The 18,719-nt window shown below is 44.2% G+C and overlaps 1 protein-coding gene across 3 annotated transcripts; it reads right to left on the bottom strand.

Annotated features, from left to right (window-relative positions):
- Nucleotides 1-975: 975 nt before the first annotated feature.
- Nucleotides 976-9,879, bottom strand: LOC146761399 (uncharacterized). Of its 3 annotated transcripts, XM_085541570.1 has the most exons (9): nucleotides 5,804-5,825; nucleotides 5,304-5,696; nucleotides 3,060-5,136; nucleotides 2,659-2,747; nucleotides 2,428-2,487; nucleotides 2,244-2,320; nucleotides 1,928-1,994; nucleotides 1,714-1,760; nucleotides 976-1,480 (listed from the first exon to the last, which is right to left on the bottom strand). In XM_085541570.1, exons 4-9 carry the CDS (start codon nucleotides 2,734-2,736, stop codon nucleotides 1,339-1,341), a joined length of 471 nt encoding a protein of 156 aa, XP_085397696.1. In that variant the 5' UTR covers nucleotides 2,737-2,747; nucleotides 3,060-5,136; nucleotides 5,304-5,696; nucleotides 5,804-5,825; the 3' UTR covers nucleotides 976-1,338. The 3 variants fall into 3 exon arrangements, with proteins under 3 accessions (XP_085397696.1, XP_085397695.1, XP_085397697.1); XM_085541569.1 differs by having other exon boundaries at nucleotides 3,060-5,696; XM_085541571.1 differs by lacking the exons at nucleotides 976-1,480; nucleotides 1,714-1,760; nucleotides 1,928-1,994; ... (1 more) ...; nucleotides 2,428-2,487; nucleotides 2,659-2,747 and adding exons at nucleotides 6,035-6,123; nucleotides 6,436-9,879 and having other exon boundaries at nucleotides 2,754-4,856; nucleotides 5,090-5,136; nucleotides 5,304-5,370; nucleotides 5,620-5,696; nucleotides 5,804-5,863.
- Nucleotides 9,880-18,719: the final 8,840 nt, after the last annotated feature.

The raw sequence follows: 18,719 nt of genomic DNA on the forward strand, positions 1-18,719 counted from the left end.
GGAGGTTAGATGTTAACTATGCAGTTGAATTTGGAATGGTAAACATGAAATTTCACACTGAGGATGAATAATTCAGTTTTTAAGTTGCTGGCAAGATAAGAATAAGTGGATAGCTGTCAAATGATCTTTATCTTATTAGTGAAGATAAAACAGAGTTCCAAAGACATAAACAGATTGTAAAGCAGACATTTCCCTTCTTACCATTTCTTTCACATTGTCAAAGATCCTTGCAAATCTGTCCAATTGAACTAGATATTTCTTTTCTTTTGTTTTGTTTTTCTCTTTATAAGCCGGTACTTTGTAAAAAAAAAAAACAAAAAAACAACAACAACAAAAAAAAACCTTAGTTTCTGCATCAATATCTAGAAATCCATCACTTGTGCCACACTCTATAATAAAATAAAAAAACAAAAGAGGCATACGTTTTCACTAACAAAGAAAAGCTTTCCACTCTTTTCAGTTTCTCTTTATGTCCCTAAACCTCCTCTTCCTGAAGTGACATCCTGTGAAGATATGGTTCTACCAAACTCTTCTTTTTTCTTAATGAAGATTATTTCCTGTCACAAGTATTGAGTGAGCCATACAGGAAAGATTCCCTCCTGAATTTGCTGAATTAAAAAATAGAGAAGACCTTGTTTTTGTTGAAGTTCAGCCTCCTGGTGCAACAGCATCTGTGCATTGCTGGATGTGGCTGTGGGCAGCTTGGTCTGGTGGTTGGCAATGGCAATGGAATGGAACGGAATGGAATGGAAAACATAGATTTTGCCTGTAGCGGCCTGTTGCCCCACGTCCTAATGCTTCTGCTAGAAACCTCTGAGGACTAGTTTACTGTAGGGCTGTGTGTATACATACTGCCTGGTGCAACAGCATCTGCACATTGCTGTTTGTGCTTTGAATTCCTGGGCAATGCAATATTGGGAGTTGAAAAGAAAACTTCCCATGCGGTCAGGGAAATTTCGTTTCGGTGCTGGAATGGGCTGCCTGAGGAGGTGATGGAGTCACCAACGCTGGTCGTGTTCAAGAAACATTGGATGTTGTACCCGGGGGCATGGTTTAGTGGGACATATTGGTGGTAGGTGGATGGTGGGGCCTCTTGGAGGTCTTTTCCACCCTCACTGAATCTCTGGTTCCTATTCCTAAGCTCCAGAATCCCACTGTCTCCTTCCTGTGGTTCAGCAGACATTTGTCAATGGGGTTTCATAGAATCATGCAGAGATGACACATTTTTAGGGGTTGGGGTTGATTTTATTGATGTTTTTGGTGACAAGGGGGATGCATTTAATGCTTGTGTGGCCCCAGTGGTGCCATGATGAAGGGCCATCATGGTGTGTTCTGGGGTCAGAATAGAATGGGTTTTGGTGGACGGCTGCCAAGGGCAGTTGCCAGCTCCACAGGCAGGACGCAGTGGAGGGTGTCCCTGTCCAGCATGACCAGGATGAAGAACACAAGCTGCAGCAGGCCCAAGAACAGCAGAAATCGCCTACACAATGGAAGAAGGTTCAGTCAGATTCAGGGTCACGTTTGTTACAGCATTTTCTGACCAGACCCATCAAACACCCCCACAGACCTGTTATCCATTATACCTAGACATAGGGCTGTCAAAATCCCCACCCCACCTGCTGTTCCCACCCAGGACACCAAGAGGGACTGAGGCTTTTCATCCCCAAAAAGTCCAAATCTGCCCGGTTGTCTCTGGACCACAGGGCAACTCACCGCAGCCAGGTAGTGAGTGGGCGCCTCTGTGCTGCCGTCTGCTCGTCCTGGAGGACAAGGCAAAGCAGGGAAACACATTGGGGTGTCTGAAGGTTTGGCCACTAAAACCCCTCCTTCATCCCCACAGACGGAAGTAGGCCCGTGTCCCCTGCTGTGGGCCTGAGGTGACCCTTTCCTCCCCACAGGAGGACCACAGCGGGGCATTCTGACTTACCAGTCGTGCAGCCACAGTTTCATACATTAGGGAGCTTATGTGCTCCTTCCGGCATCTCACCTCCTTCCTGTTACAGACAGTGGGAAGTGTGAGAGGAGGCCCTGGCTGGCACCCGGACCTCTTCTCCCCCAAGATGGCCACAGGGAACCGAGGCAGCTGCCCAGCCTTTGCTGGAGCTGGGACGGGCACCTCTTGGTGCCAGCCCTGCACAGGCCCGGCCTTCCCAAGCTTGTACCAGAGGTATAGATGCGGGGGAGCTGATGGGATCACAGCTCCCCTCTGCCTCAGGTCTGGGCTGTGCTGAGGCCTCACTTACGGGGCAACACGCCTTTTGATGCTCTCTTGAGCTGTGTGATGTTTCTTCATCTCCAGCTCCACCTCTTCTCTCAGTGACTGGAAAAGGAAGGGTGCAGTCAGGAGGCCGTCCTGTGCCTGCACACAAGGACCTCCCCCGGATGATGGCGCTATTGTCCATTCTCTCCCTCTTGGGGCCTCCGTACCTTGCGGATTTTTTCCTGTTCTTTGACCGCGTCTGCCAGCTCCGCGGACCTCTTCTTACACTGCGAGACGGTTGGGAGCAGTTACATGGATGCACAGTGGGGAAGGGCATTCACAGCCTGTCTCCAGGTCACGGGAAGGCCAGGCCAGAGCATGGCAGCAGGATCTGCATAGCCCTGGCTGCGCAGCCCGGCATCTCTACCCTACGGGGATTCTGCAGGTGGATTACACACCTCTATGAGCTCCTCAAGCAGTGCAGCAGAGTGAGCATTGTCTCTCCTCAGCGATTCCCAGGTGTAGTCCCCTGCCATCACTTCACCTGCTGATACATAAGAAGGCAGAGAGCGGTGTGAGGGGCACAGCAAAGCACGGGTGCTCCTGCGGACAGTACCCTGACCTAGAGCGCCATTGTGCACTGCAGCTCACGTGGGCTCCTTTCCATCTGTACTTTGGCACAGCGGGCATCCCACGTGCAGCCATGAGTGCTGACATGGGTACAGCTGCCAGCCTGTGGGCATGAGGGCCTTGCCCACCCCTCAGGCAAGCCTAGCCCACGGCACACTGTTTGAGACCCAACATGACTATGCGCAGGCACAGCAAGAAGGGGAATCAGGGACTCAGGAATTCTGCCTACCGCTCAGTGCTCACAGCTGCAGACGAATTCACGTGTGTACTTGACCACAGTGTGGGCTGGGAGGGTGCCAGAAGCACTCTCTGCCTTCAGTCTCCTCTCCCAATCTCTCCCACCTCCTCGCAGTGCTGCTGCTCAGCACCAAGTGCTCTCAGTGCCCAGGGAGAAGCGCTTCTGCTGCTCTGCAGGGTGATTGTGTCACAATGCTCTCACTATGACACGCGTTCTTCCGCCCGTGGGGGAGTGGCTGCTTAGCTCACCGGTGGGCAGAGCATCAAGCATGGGGAGGAGATGGACACCAGGGAAGAGAGGAGTGGGGTACATGTGTGAATTGGGGTTTTCAGGGGAGAAATACACTAAGAGGTGATCTGAGACAGTCGGCATGGCTTCATTAAGTGCCAGTCTTGCCTGACGATGCCTTGGGCTTTCTATGATGGAGTAATGGCTTTGGTGGACAGGGGAAGGGTGGCACATGTCACGTGCCTGGACTTTTGCAAAGCTTTTGACTTTGTCCTTCACCGCATCCTTCTCTCTAAACTGGAGAGGTGTGGGTTTGAAGAAGGGTTTGTTGGATGGGTTAAGAATGGGTTGGTTGGACACAGCCAAAGGGTGTGTGAGTGGCTTTCTGTCAGGGTAGAGGCCGGTCAAGAGCAGTGTCCCTCAGGGGGTCTGTCTTGGGACCAGAGCTTTTCATCATCTTCGTCAGTGACAGACGGTGGCATCAAGTGCACCCTCAGCAAGTTTGTGGATGACACCAAGCTATCCTTTAGCTATGTATTTCGAAAGCTGCTTTTTTGTAGCTAAGGGACAGTGTTAACTAAGATAGATTTCCCTCAGCAGTTCAGACTTTGTTTGGGGGAGTCATATCACTCGCTGGTATCCCAGGACGCTCTGCTTTCCGAATGTCATACCTATGCCTTTGGAGAAGGGAGTGAGCCTCCAACTCGTTGGTTATCAGCCTTGTGAAATTAGTTTAAGACTTGAAGAAATAAACTAACTCTACCTCCAAAATCCTGTTTCCCTCTTTGTGTTCAATTGAACCATTTGGTCGTTTGGGCAGGTTTGCCTTTTCCTATTAGCTTGCATGGAGAAGTGGCAAGATGTCATTTGGGCTTTCAGGGATTAATGAGGGCCCACAGAATTCCTCACTGCAAGTCAGCAAGGTAATGTGAAGGTGCTCGGTTTTGCAGTCAGAATTCTGAGAAAGCCTTCCTCAGATATTTTCTTACCACTGGTGTAGTCTGCGGCTGTTAGGAAATGCTTCTTCTCTAAGGGAATGGACAGGTGCTGGAATGGGCTGCCTGAGGAGGTGATGGAGTCACCAACGCTGGTCGTGTTCAAGAAACATTGGATGTTGTACCCGGGGGCATGGTTTAGTGGGACATATTGGTGGTAGGTGGATGGTGGGGCCTCTTGGAGGTCTTTTCCACCCTCACTGAATCTCTGGTTCCTATTCCTAAGCTCCAGAATCCCACTGTCTCCTTCCTGTGGTTCAGCAGACATTTGTCAATGGGGTTTCATAGAATCATGCAGAGATGACACATTTTTAGGGGTTGGGGTTGATTTTATTGATGTTTTTGGTGACAAGGGGGATGCATTTAATGCTTGTGTGGCCCCAGTGGTGCCATGATGAAGGGCCATCATGGTGTGTTCTGGGGTCAGAATAGAATGGGTTTTGGTGGACGGCTGCCAAGGGCAGTTGCCAGCTCCACAGGCAGGACGCAGTGGAGGGTGTCCCTGTCCAGCATGACCAGGATGAAGAACACAAGCTGCAGCAGGCCCAAGAACAGCAGAAATCGCCTACACAATGGAAGAAGGTTCAGTCAGATTCAGGGTCACGTTTGTTACAGCATTTTCTGACCAGACCCATCAAACACCCCCACAGACCTGTTATCCATTATACCTAGACATAGGGCTGTCAAAATCCCCACCCCACCTGCTGTTCCCACCCAGGACACCAAGAGGGACTGAGGCTTTTCATCCCCAAAAAGTCCAAATCTGCCCGGTTGTCTCTGGACCACAGGGCAACTCACCGCAGCCAGGTAGTGAGTGGGCGCCTCTGTGCTGCCGTCTGCTCGTCCTGGAGGACAAGGCAAAGCAGGGAAACACATTGGGGTGTCTGAAGGTTTGGGCACTAAACCCCCTCCTTCATCCCCACAGACGGAAGTAGGCCCGTGTCCCCTGCTGTGGGCCTGAGGTGACCCTTTCTTCCCCACAGGAGGACCACAGCGGGGCTTTCTGACTTACCAGTCGTGCAGCCACAGTTTCATACATTAGGGAGCTTATGTGCTCCTTCCGGCATCTCACCTCCTTCCTGTTACAGACAGTGGGAAGTGTGAGAGGAGGCCCTGGCTGGCACCGGGACCTCTTCTCCCCCAAGATGGCCACAGGGAACCGAGGCAGCTGCCCGGCCTTTGCTGGAGCTGGGACGGGCACCTCTTGGTGCCAGCCCTGCACAGGCCCGGCCTTCCCAAGCTTGTACCAGAGGTACAGATGCGGGGGAGCTAATGGGATCACAGCTCCCCTCTGCCTCAGGTCTGGGCTGTGCTGAGGCCTGACTTACGGGGCAACACGCCTTTTGATGCTCTCTTGAGCTGTGTGATGTTTCTTCATCTCCAGCTCCACCTCTTCTCTCAGTGACTGGAAAAGGAAGGGTGCAGTCAGGAGGCCGTCCTGTGCTTGAACACAAGGACCTCCCCCGGATGATGGCGCTATTGTCCATTCTCTCCCTCTTGGGGCCTCCGTACCTTGCGGATTTTTTCCTGTTCTTTGACCGCGTCTGCCAGCTCCGCGGACCTCTTCTTACACTGCGAGATGGTTGGGAGCAGTTACATGGATGCACAGTGGGGAAGGGCATTCACAGCCTGTCTCCAGGTCACGGGAAGGCCAGGCCAGAGCATGGCAGCAGGATCTGCATAGCCCTGGCTGCGCAGCCCGGCATCTCTACCCTACGGGGATTCTGCAGGTGGATTACACACCTCTATGAGCTCCTCAAGCAGTGCAGCAGAGTGAGCATTGTCTCTCCTCAGCGATTCCCAGGTGTAGTCCCCTGCCATCGCTTCACCTGCTGATACGTAAGAAGGCAGAGAGCGGTGTGAGGGGCACAGCAAAGCATGGGTGCTCCTGCGGACAGTACCCTGACCTAGAGCGCCATTGTGCACTGCAGCTCACGTGGGCTCCTTTCCATCTGTACTTTGGCACAGCGGGCATCCCACGTGCAGCCATGAGTGCTGACATGGGTACAGCTGCCAGCCTGTGGGCATGAGGGCCTTGCCCACCCCTCAGGCAAGCCTAGCCCACGGCACACTGTTTGAGACCCAACATGACTATGCGCAGGCACAGCAAGAAGGGGAATCAGGGACTCAGGAATTCTGCCTACCGCTCAGTGCTCACAGCTGCAGACGAATTCACGTGTGTACTTGACCACAGTGTGGGCTGGGAGGGTGCCAGAAGCACTCTCTGCCTTCAGTCTCCTCTCCCAATCTCTCCCACCTCCTCGCAGTGCTGCTGCTCAGCACCAAGTGCTCTCAGTGCCCAGGGAGAAGCGCTTCTGCTGCTCTGCAGGATGATTGTGTCACAATGCTCTCACTATGACACGCGTTCTTCCGCGTGAGGGGAGTGGCTGCTTGGCTCACCGGTGGGCAGAGCATCAAGCATGGGGAGAAGATGGATATCAGGGAAGAGAGGAGTGGGATACATATGTGAATTGGGGTTTTCTGGGGAGAAAAACACTAAGAGGTGATCTGAGACAGTCGGCATGGCTTCATTAAGTGCCAATCTTGCCTGATGATGCCTGTGATGCCTCACATGTCACGTGCCTGGACTTTTGCAGAGCTTTTGACTTTGTCCTTCACCGCATCCTTCTCTCTAAACTGGAGAGGTGTGGGTTTGAAGAAGGGTTTGTTGGGTGGGTTAGGAATGGGTTAGGAATGGGATACTCGCCGGTATCCCGGGACGCTCTGCTTATGTAGGAGAAGGTAGAATAGAAGTTGGCTGTCTTGGCCATGGTAATTATGAACTAGATGAGTTTAAAATTTTTGATGTAAGGCTACAAATTTTGCCAGTGTCTTCTCTGTGGTAACTGATGCACAGGATCCATACAGAGGGAACTTTGATTTGAGAGGCTTCGAGATATTTTAGGATTTCTAAGGAGAAAAAATAAGTTTATTGGTATTCATCAATATAAACATGCAAAATTTCACCTGCCTTTCTTGTTCCAGTATTGTGTTTGAAGATGGTTGTACGGTTAGGAAGGAGTCACCCTGAATTCTGAATTGCTTGTCTAACTCATCTGATAGATGATAGATGTTATGAATTTCCATGTTTTGCCTATTTACATAGTGTGAAACATATTCCAGTCTCAATAGAATGCATATGACAAGCAGCAGTGAGTGATGAGGGCCAGAAGCAAGATTCTGTGCAGTTAGCTGCGCAAGCTTTGACTGCCTCCTTTACAGATCCTCTTCTATGTGTTTAGGCACTGTCAGCAATAGTTATTAAATATATGCTGTACTCTGTTGAAAGAAATAGGGAAAGATAGATGTGAATACCACATAAGGGAACAGATAACATCACAAACTGAATTTTTATGCCTCCTGTTAAAATTCAAATGAACCTGATGGTTATACTGTGATGGGCAAAATTCATAGCAGAATTTTTTAGATGATAGGTTTAGATGAAAGGTTCACTGGGCACAATTGTCACATTAATTAGTATTTTGCCAGTGCTTACTGCAATGAATCCAGAGTGGACAACAGAAAAACTTTGTCAAAGAAGAAGTATTCTGCTGGAAGATGCCACCCTACCATGTTGTGAAACTTGCAATTTTATAAGAGCTATCGTTGCTTTACTTTGTATTAGTTGGGCTATTCACATGAAAACCACATTCTTCTTCTTTCAGAATTCCCTGACTGTTCCCTGTCTGAAGTCAACATAATGCTATGTTTTTGAGATTTTAATCACCTCTACTCCAAACAATTATGAAATTATAAACAGAGGATTATGGCTTCAAGTGGGATTTAAGTGGCAGAAACTTATAAACTCTTAAAAGCAAAGATCACATTATCATGCAAATTCTTCTATTAATAAAGAGAATTAAATGATAAATAATGTCAAAAATCTAAATTCGAGCATCTTAATCACATACAACAGCAGGTCTTTCACACAGAGTAATGGTAGATAAAATAATTTCATAATAAAAACATAATACTAACAATTATATTTCCATTATTGTATCTTTAATATGTTTTTCTATTAGCAGGGTTTTTATTTATTTGTTTGAAAAACAAAATCTTACCAGATTCTATCATTATTTTAAAGACAATCTTATCATTTTCTGTAGCTAGCATGTTCTTTTCATGCCACACATTTATGGCACTTCCATGCAAGATAAGCAGAGCACCTGTGATTTATACTTCTCTCTCCTTCCAGTTTAAAAGAGCTGAGAATGTCAGCAGCAAGGCTGAAATGTTCAACTACAGAAAAATCAACAGAAGTGAACAGCCAGCCTGCATGTGTGCAAAATCCCACAGAACAGCATAAGTCTTACCAGAATTTATCTCTTCACCTCAGCTATTGATAGCAGAGAGAAGGGCTCTCTGTCAAACTTCTGCATTTTTATTCCTAAGGCAGGATATAAGCAAAAATAAACAAACATTTAACATCAGCTTACCACCTCAAAAAGTTAAATCATTATTAAATGTATTTCTCCCTATTTCTGAGCCTTTACTCATAGGGAGAATTTGCATGTCTTCTGTTACGCATATTTGTGCAGAATTCATTGCTACCTCTCCCTCCTGATTGATATCTGCTCAGCAACACTGTCCAGCTGAATAATTGGACTGCTCAGAAACACTTGTCCTCATCTATGATAAGAGTTTGTGTTACCCTGTGAATCCTCGGCAAACCATGACACACCTACTTGAATAAGTGTTTGTTCCCAGTATGCTGTCTTGTGGGGATACAAGAAAAGCTGTTCAGAGCAGCAGCTGTGGAGCAAGATAAACAGCATGAGAACCAAGGACACCTCTGCAAGGAGAAGAAGAGTCTCACAGCTCTGATTGGTTATGTGCCTGCATGGACAGTTGAAAAGTGTTTTGTAGAATGCTTTGTTGACATGTAAGGTGTTTGGGAAAGTTGTAAGGGCGGATGGGAAAGTTAGAAAATAACAACTTGTGAAGGTATATAAGGGATGTGAGAACTTGTAATAAACCATTTGGATCGTTCACATCTGAGTCCGTGCCGAGTCGCTGCAAATGGCGCCCACCACGTGGAGCAAATCAACCCGCGGCTGAGCGAGCCCGGTCCGGCAGCGTCGCCCGACTGAACTTCGGAGAGACTGTTTCGCGCACACCCGCACCGTTCTGCAGGACAGAGAACTATGGGGAGCTCACTAACGAAGGAGCAGAAAGTAAATCTCGAATATTGCGTTCAGTGTTACCGTATCAGGATAAGACTGTGTCTACTTCAGCATTAGCTACTCTTCTTAAATGGATAAGCAAAAATGTCCCTGAATTTCCAAAAACTGAGTTCTCTCTCGATGGAGAACTTTGGGACAAAATCGGCTCAAAACTCTACGAGGCTTCTCTCGCTAAAGACAGAACGGCTGCTAAGCTGTTGTCCGTTTGGAGCCGGATAATGGAAGGGATTAAGCAATCACGACGGGAAAGAATTTATTCCGACCATTCCCTGCCGCCCTCCGTCCCAATCCCGCCGCTGCCTCTCGCTGCGGGAAGCGGCCCGTGCCCGGATCCGACTTGCGGCTCCGACCCCTCCCCGATTCGGGGAGACGAGGGGTCGCGGCCGCCCCCCCTCGCGCTCCCGCCGTTCGCTCCTCCCCCGACGTTCGCCGCGTTGCCGCCCTCTACGGCGCCCTCGCCCTTCGCTCCGCCTTCGTCGCGCCGCTTCCGCCCCCCGCTCCGCCCGCGTCGTGCGCTGCTGCGTCTGTGCAGCCCGCGTGTAATGTGGTTGAAGACCCGGACGGATCGAAACCAGGGGATCGTTGTGACCCTGGTCCAGTAGATCCGGAAGGCGAATTGGGTGCATTGCCTCCTGATGATAATTTGAAGGGAGCAGGAACGACAAATTTCTCTACAGCGTACTGTGATGTCTTAGAGCAGTGCAGAAAAGAAACAATATGGAAAATTGCATCTCACACTATCCAGCCACAAATCCTCAAAATAGTACCTCACGTACGGACATTAAACGATCTGCAAAAGTTATTAGGAACCATCAATTGGTTGCGGCCACTTTTGGGAATTACTACTCAAGAGCTGCATCCTTTATTCAAACTACTGAAAGGAGACCCAGATCTAACTTCTAAAAGACAATTAACACCAAAAGCACAACAATGCTTAGACTGTGTAATAACATCAGTGCAAAGTCGATATAGCCATCGTGTTTGTTTATCGCTTCCAGTACATCTCATAATAATATCCAACTTATATCAGCCATATAGCTTGTTATGTCAATGGGATTCCTCAAGAAAGGATCCTCTCGTTATCCTCGAATAGGTATTTTTACCTCATACATTTTCAAAAACTATTACATCACGAGTGGAAATGTTTGCTATGCTAATACAGCGAGGTCGACATCGTCTACAAATTCTACAAGCTCTTGACCCTGTATCATAGAATAGATACCTCTCTTACATCCAACTAATTGGGATTTTTGAAATATAACCATGCATCATTTTAGACAAAAGTGCACGCTAATAGAACTAAATTTGATAGTTTATTTTGTTTTCCAAGCAGGTGTTCCACTTGGGCTCTATATCACGCACTGGCCATGCGGATGTGGTGTACAACTGGAAGAAATCCTTCAGACCCTGAATGCAGGAGAGAATCTGTGATGGGTGAGAGAGGAAATGCGCACCTTGAATCAGGGGACGCCCTGCTGGCACTACCTGTCACATCCACCACCAACATGGCTTCCTGTTTCTCAAGGGTCAATAAGTATTAATGCCCCTAGTGATACTCTAGTACATTTGTCCTCTAAAATTGGTTCCATTTGACATGCTATTCCATTAAATTGTGCGATCATTAATCAATTATTAGCCCAGATAACTCAGTTGGTAGAGCATGGTTATGAACATCTTAAAAGCATTTACTGCACAAATTTTAGTGGTCATTAAAAATCAATATATCAGAGTATATAAAAATTGAAGACTTTTCCTGATCAGTTACAGATGAACACAATGGGACCCTCATGGATTTATTTTCAGATTGCAGAAACTTAGGTTGCAGTACAAACATGTTTGTTCTTTTTAGTGGGTTTAACAGTAATGTTGTTATGTTGTATTTGACTTGTCTCTTTTTTCACTTTTAGAGTATTGTCAATCGAGGCCTTGATTGAGTTATAATGATTATGTTATTAATATAATTAGTGTTATTATTTTATAGTATGGTAGTGGCTTGTCAATAAACAAAAAAGGGGGAATTGTGGGGATACAAGAAAAGCTGTTCAGAGCAGCAGCTGTGGAGCAAGATAAACAGCATGAGAACCAAGGACACCTCTGCAAGGAGAAGAAGAGTCTCACAGCTCTGATTGGTTATGTGCCTGCATGGACAGTTGAAAAGTGTTTTGTAGAATGCTTTGTTGACATGTAAGATGTTTGGGAAAGTTGTAAGGGCGGATGGGAAAGTTAGAAAATAACAACTTGTGAAGGTATATGAGGGATGTGAGAACTTGTAATAAACAATTTGGATCGTTCACATCTGAGTCCGTGCCGAGTCGCTGCACTGTCTGAACTGCACCTATAATAAGGAGGTATTTTTTTCCCAACTTTGCTGAACTGCATGTATTGCTTAGGGAATTCTACAAAAGGATCCTCCAAAATTGCTTTATTTATATACGTAGCGTGCTTTATTACCAGCAGCAATCATGTGGCCTGAGAGAACATTTCAGAGATCATATTCACTGCTGGCATAACGACTGGAGAGCACAAATAGTTGGATACACTTCAAGCATTGGAATGGGCTGGTCAGGGAAGTGGACCCATCTCCAGAGGCACTTGAGAGACATGCAGTTGTGGCTCTAAGGATAACAGTTAGTGACTGGACTCAGTAGGTCAGGTTGATGTTTGAACCAGATGATCTTGAAGGTCTTTCCAACTTAGACGATTCTCTGGTTCTAAAGTCACTGTGCTTGGAAGAGATGATCTGGTTCAACAAAGGTGACTCAGTTCAGAACTGAAGTATAGACCATTTTCTAAAACTGATGTAGTAAAGGAGAAGTCACTAAGAGAAACATGAGTTAATCTCAGTTCTTCTCCTCAGCAGATAATATTTTGACTGCTGAATCACAGAATGACCCGGGTTGGAAGGGACCTCAAGGATCATGTAGTTCCAACCCCCCAATATAGCTGAATAGCTGAAGTCTAGCTATGTGCAAAATTGCCTGAAAGATAAAGTGTCCATAAAGCATAATGGAGATGAGGATAAGGATTAGTCCATCATTACTCATTTTAAACAACTTCATTACTTATGAAGACACTGTAATCAAGTGAAAAGGAGATTTCTTCAGAATTGTATCCTGAGAAAATGGATATTTGTTAGGCAACAGACTTTTTGTGTATTCACTCTGCTAATTGAAGTTTCAATTACTCTAAACATGTACCATGTGATCAGAGCAACACAGTCTTCACAACCAGCTTCCAAATGCTAACAGCCATTGAGTGAAATTTTTCACATCAAAGGACTAGCATAAGGTATGCTATGACTTGATTTGGTAATTAGTGCTTACTACCTTGCCTGAAGTCCCATTCTCTAACACAAGTAATACATAAAGATTCAGATTCTTTGTTTAGTTACTGTTTTTTTTCAGCTGAAAAAAACAAAAAAGTTTTTTATTGCAGGGAAAATCTTGACTAAGTTACTGAGTTGTACTTTAAAAATTGAATTACTGTACAAAATCTTGTGAAGAGAAGGAAGAATTTTATCTCCAACATTATTCAGAATGCTGAACCTGAGGACTTCAGTCTCACCTGATAATAAGGGTTTGGGGTTTTTTTTGTTGCTTTTTTGTTTTGTTTTGTTTTGCTTTGTGGAATTTCACCAGATTCATTTCTGCACAAAATTTGTCTTCACTTTGACATATTTTGCAGAATTAGAATCATAGAATGATAGAATCACAGGGTTTGAAAGGACCTACAACATCATCTAGTCCAGCTGTCCTCCCTTTACCATACCTACAGAAAACCACTAAACCATATCTCCTAGCTCCCTATCCAGATGCCTCTTGAACACTGCCATGGACAGCAACTCCACCACCTCCCTGGGCAGCCTGACTACTCTGAGAGAAAATGTTCCTTCTTATGTCCAGTCTAAACCTCATCTGATACAACTTACGGCCATTTCCTCGGGTCCTGTTTGTTGCCTGGGAGAAGAGGCCAAACCCTGCCTCATCACAACCTCCCTTCAGGAAGTTGTAGGGTGCAATGAGGTCTCCCCTGAGCCTCCTCTTCTCCAGGCTAAACAACCCCAGCTCCCTGAGCAATTCCTCATAAGGTTTGTGCTCCAGACCCCTCACAAGTTTTGTTGCCCTTCTCTGGACACGTTCCAGAGCACGTCTTTCTTGTAGTGAGGAGCTCAAAACTGAACACAATACTCAAGATGCAGCCTCACCAGAGCTGAGTACAGAGGGATGATCACCTCTCTGCTCCTGCTGGCCACACTATTTCTTATACAGGCTAGGATTCTGTTGGCCTTCTTGGCCACCTGGGCACACTTATTGGCTCATGTTCAGCCAAGCATCAACCAATATCCCCAGGTCCCTTTCCTCTTCACAGTCATCCAGCCACTCAGCTCCAAGCTTATAGCTCTGCACTGGGCTACTGTGGCCAAAGTGCAGGACCTGGTACTTGGCCTTGTTGAACCTCGTCCCATTAAACTCAGCCCAGCAATTCAGTCTATCCAGATCCCTCTGGAGGGCCTCCCTACCCTCAGGCAGATCAACACCACCTTCCAACTTGGTGTCATTTGCAGACTTACTGAGGGTACACTCATCCAGGTCATCAATGAAGATATTAAACAAGATGGACCCTAGAACCGACCCCAGGGTGGCACCACTTGTAACGGGTCAACAGCTGGATTTAACTCCATAGTATCCCACAGGCACTATGGAGCAATAGCAGATAACAAAGAAAGAAAACTTGTTCACCCCCTTCCAACAACCAGTAACAGCTCAAGAGAAGCACACTCACCACCTTGACTGCTAACCCATAAATGAGGGAGAGGAGAAGTGGATCTAGGCTCTATCCCTTCCAGTCACTTAGGAGCATTGCTTGCACCTGAGCTCCCTGGGTTATCCATGCCTTCTTACTTGGTGCTTATGCATTGGTTCAAACTATGACCTGGCGATTCCACTGCAGTCATGTATTTGAAAGCATGTTCAGTTACATCATGTAAAATCTTCATCCAAGACAAAAGTGTTTGTATATCTGTATTTTACTGTTTCTCAGAAGACTACCAAGAAGTTTAATGATTGTCTTCTACATCTTAAATATTCTTTCCATAAAGCTTCTCTGTAAAAGTAATGCTAACAGCTAGAAGAAGCAACTATTCTGGTTTTGGTCACAGTCAAAGCAATGCTTTTTACATTCTTTTAGCACGAACTTGTAATTAAACAATAATTGTTACAGATTAGGATTAAGTCTATAGACCATGTGAGAAAATCAGCTTTAAAAATATTCTTCCTTGATTGCCCTTTCTCAATACAGAAAATTACACTGAGTGTACAGAAATCAGAAAGTTAAATAAAATGTTATTATTCAATTGTTGATTAGTCTATTCATAAGTCTACAGCATGAATTTAGGGATCTAACTCAATATGATACTTGACATGTAACAATACTGCTTACATATATGCTTTTCCTTTCTGTCAAAATGTAATACTAAGGTTTTTCTTGTTGTTTGGTTGGTAGGTTTCACTTTGTATGTTTAAAGACCAGCCAGATTCTTACAGGTCTTCCTGAGATACAGAAGCATAAAACATGCACACACATTTTACCAGCTGTCCAAGTTTTCTTTCCCTAGTGCTCTCTATAGAAGTAATCAAAGGTAGAATGTATGCGCATTTTATTTAGAAAGACTGTTAATGTTTTCAATCCGTTTACCATTTCGAATTTAAAATAAAAATAAATAATAATTTAAAAAAAAAAAATGAGAACAAGATGCAACTTCTAAATGTGGTGATAGTGCATTCTAGCATTCCCTAATCTCAACCATTTTTACCATTTCCGTTCCATTTTCTTTTCCAAGACCATATAGTATATAAGCTGTGTTTTTAATAATTTTATTGAGTCCTAAATACCAGAATTATGTTTTAATGAGGACAAAAGCAGTAAAGAGACAGCAGAACAAGCATTTTTTTCTGAAACTCTTACCAATTTGAGCTATACAATAATGGAAAATTCATACATTTCACCCCTTTTCTGGATACTATTGCAAATGCTACACTGCAGTTGTAAAGCAATAAACTTACATCATTCTCTGCTGTGGGAAACAATCAGTGCTCTATAACATACTTCTCTATTATCCCTATTTAGTGTCTCCAGCCAAAAAGCAGCAACAGCAGTTCATCCTTGGTCAGGTCTCAGTTGGGGCTGTGTAATTACCATTGTGGCAGATCAGAGGCAATTAATTTTGTTTCTCTTGCTTTACAAAGCAGTAACCAAAAGGGAGGGGTGGGGTGGTAAGGTTTTTAATGTCAGAATACAATCCTACACAGAGGTTACACAATTAGAATAAGAAAATGTCAAGCAAGAGAAAAGTTAAAAACACTACCTCAGCTTGTTTACAGTGGCAAAGCACTATGGGAAAGGCACCAACTTATACTGTCTAAAGATCTATTACAGTTTTCCAGCAGCTCAGGCACTGCTATTGCTTTGGATGTGTGAGCCACCATAGTTATCTTTCCTAAGGTGTTTACACAAATTCCCAGTCACAGTGGTTTCACCCTAGGGAAATAGACTTATGAGTAAGATCAACCTATGAGAGTTTTTTTCAGTGTATTTCTGAGTGTTTTATCTACAGAATAAGGGAAGGGAAGGGAAGGGAAGGGAAGGGAAGGGAAGGGAAGGGAAGGGAAGGGAAGGGAAGGGAAGGGAAGGGAAGGGAAGGGAAGGGAAGGGAAGGGAAGGGAAGGGAAGGGAAGGGAAGGGAAGGGAAGGGAAGGGAAGAAGAGAGAAGAAGAGAGAAGAAGAGGAAAAGAAAAGGAAAAGAAAAAAAGGAAAGAAAAGAAAAAAGAAAAGAAAAGAAAAGAAAAGAAAAGAAAAGAAAAGAAAAGAAAAGAAAAGAAAAGAAAAGAAAAGAAAAGAAAAGAAAAGAAAAGAAAAGAAAAGAAAAGAAGAAAAAAAGAAAAGAAAAGGAAAGGAAAGAGGAAAGAGAAAAGAGAAGAAAAAAAAAAGAGAAAAGATAAGAGAAAAAAAAAAAAAGTTCTGTACAGATACATGAATAGTAGGTTTGTTAGCCACTTTGGTAGGAAGAGAGATTCAGAAATACATTACAGAATCTTAGATCTAGCATGTTATGTTCTAACACCCTTTGAAAGAATGAAGTCCTTAACTTGACAGCAAAAGTATATGCTACTTCTGACCCATTATGATGCTTTTGAAAAAGAGACTGCAATAAAAATGATGTACATACTTCGCTAAATGATCCATTTCTATTCAGATAACAAACCTCTCTTAACATCTAAAAATGTTATCTCATCTCTTTGAAACTGAATGGGATTGTCAATAGACTCTTGCACGGGTGAATTGACTCAGGCTATTTCAGAAAAGGTTTATGAGGGAACTGCAGATAAATATGTACAAGATTTGAGATAGGATTAGATTACATTTTTTCTACTATATTATACAACTAATCAATTTATTTCTTTTTCCCAAATATTATTTCAGGTTTTGATTTTTGTTTTGATTGGATGTGGCTTTCAGTATTAACTGATGGAAATTATATTCTTGTGTGGATTCTCATACACTAAAATTTCAGGCTTCAGGTTTTTTAACATCCAGTATAGGGAGGCATGCACTTCCTTTTCTCACAGATATCACCTAGAGAAGGTAAATAATCAATCGCATGTTGGTCAGATATCCAATAGCAACTTATCTGAAGGCTCTTATTTTGTATTCCTCTCATTATGGAGATAATTGTGTTAATAGTAGTGGCGCAGAATTGTTATCATCTTCCACTTTGATAAGCCAGGTGTTACACTGGTAGCTACGCCTGATGTGTAGGAGGCTACAGTAAGAGAGGAGTTACTCCATGGTGCTGCGGTCAGGGAATGAATATCCTGGACAGGGACAGCACAAGGAACAAGACATCCTTGCCACTCATGATCTTGTTCCTCTCCTGCCACGCAATTAACCTCTCACCCATTACACAGTCCAGAAAATACCCTGTCCCCACTAGACAACACATTATGTGTGGAATGATAGCGTGCAGTCTTAACACAAGAGGCAGTACATCAACTATCAGACATCAAGACTTCAGAAAACTAGGAGCACTAAAAAAACAATGGTGCCTTCAGTCTTAGGTTTAAGTTATGTGATGCAATATTATATATGCAATAGAAATGGAAAGTGTAAGTTGAAATGAAAACCAAGGCCTTAAATTCATTAGTTCTGGTGCTCTACTCATGCCATCTGTTTTACATTGGCATAACACCACTAAGATTTCATTAAAGCATATTACTATACAGCAGAATAGAGAGGAATATATTCTAGGCACTTTTTCCTAACCAGGGCCAAAGGGAGGAGGAAGGTTTTGGGGGCCACAATAGCAACTATCAGGAAATACTCCCTTGTATGAATGTTGACCTTTTAATGTTTGTTTTTTTTTTTCATATTTTCTTTTCTTCCAATGAAGGTTAATACACATTCAAAACAAGCATACTGGATTAAAGAACACTGAAGTTATGTGTATATATATTCCTTGCACATATTAACCTGAGCAATCATTGTTCTAATAAGCAGGAGTGGCATGGAAGTAGACTGAGGTAAACTGTTTTACCTTGCATTACTCATACATGTGTGTGAATCATTTCTTTAATTGCTTCCATTCAAACTCTGTTTTACATGGTATACCAGGAGTCTGCACCCAAACATGGGTCATTTGTGTACTAGAGCTCTATGGATCCTGGCAGAATTACTAAGGATCCAAAGGCACAAATACTTTTACAATATATTTTGCCTTTCTTTTCCTAGAGTATCACATTCAGCACTGATAGTATGTCTAAATACCAGCCTACCAGGGAGGGAACTTGCTTAATAGCCTGGATTCTGGTTTCATAAAACAGCTTTCACTGGACCAGTTTGCTTCTGTGGCTGTCAGCTTTCTGGCTTGCAAATGAAGATATTAGTTATTCTCATTCCTTAAAGAATATCCAAGGGTACAAAATCTCATGCATAAAGTCAAAACACACAGTCTGATATCCATATAGAATAATGTATTTTGTTAATAACAGCTTCTTTAAACTAACGTACCTACCTTTTTCCATTCTTTGTACACAGAAGGTACCATAACATTGCAATAAAAAGAAATCAGACTCCTAGTCAAAATGAGGATCACATACATTTTATGAACAATCTGACCATAATTTCAATTATGGCATCTGTGCCATTTCAAACTTTTTATTGACTCTGGTTTGAGTGACATATTTAAGTTT

Source organism: Coturnix japonica, chromosome 3, assembly GCF_054131305.1.
Source record: "Coturnix japonica strain WE chromosome 3, WE-NBRP24, whole genome shotgun sequence".
Taxonomy (NCBI): domain Eukaryota; kingdom Metazoa; phylum Chordata; class Aves; order Galliformes; family Phasianidae; genus Coturnix; species Coturnix japonica.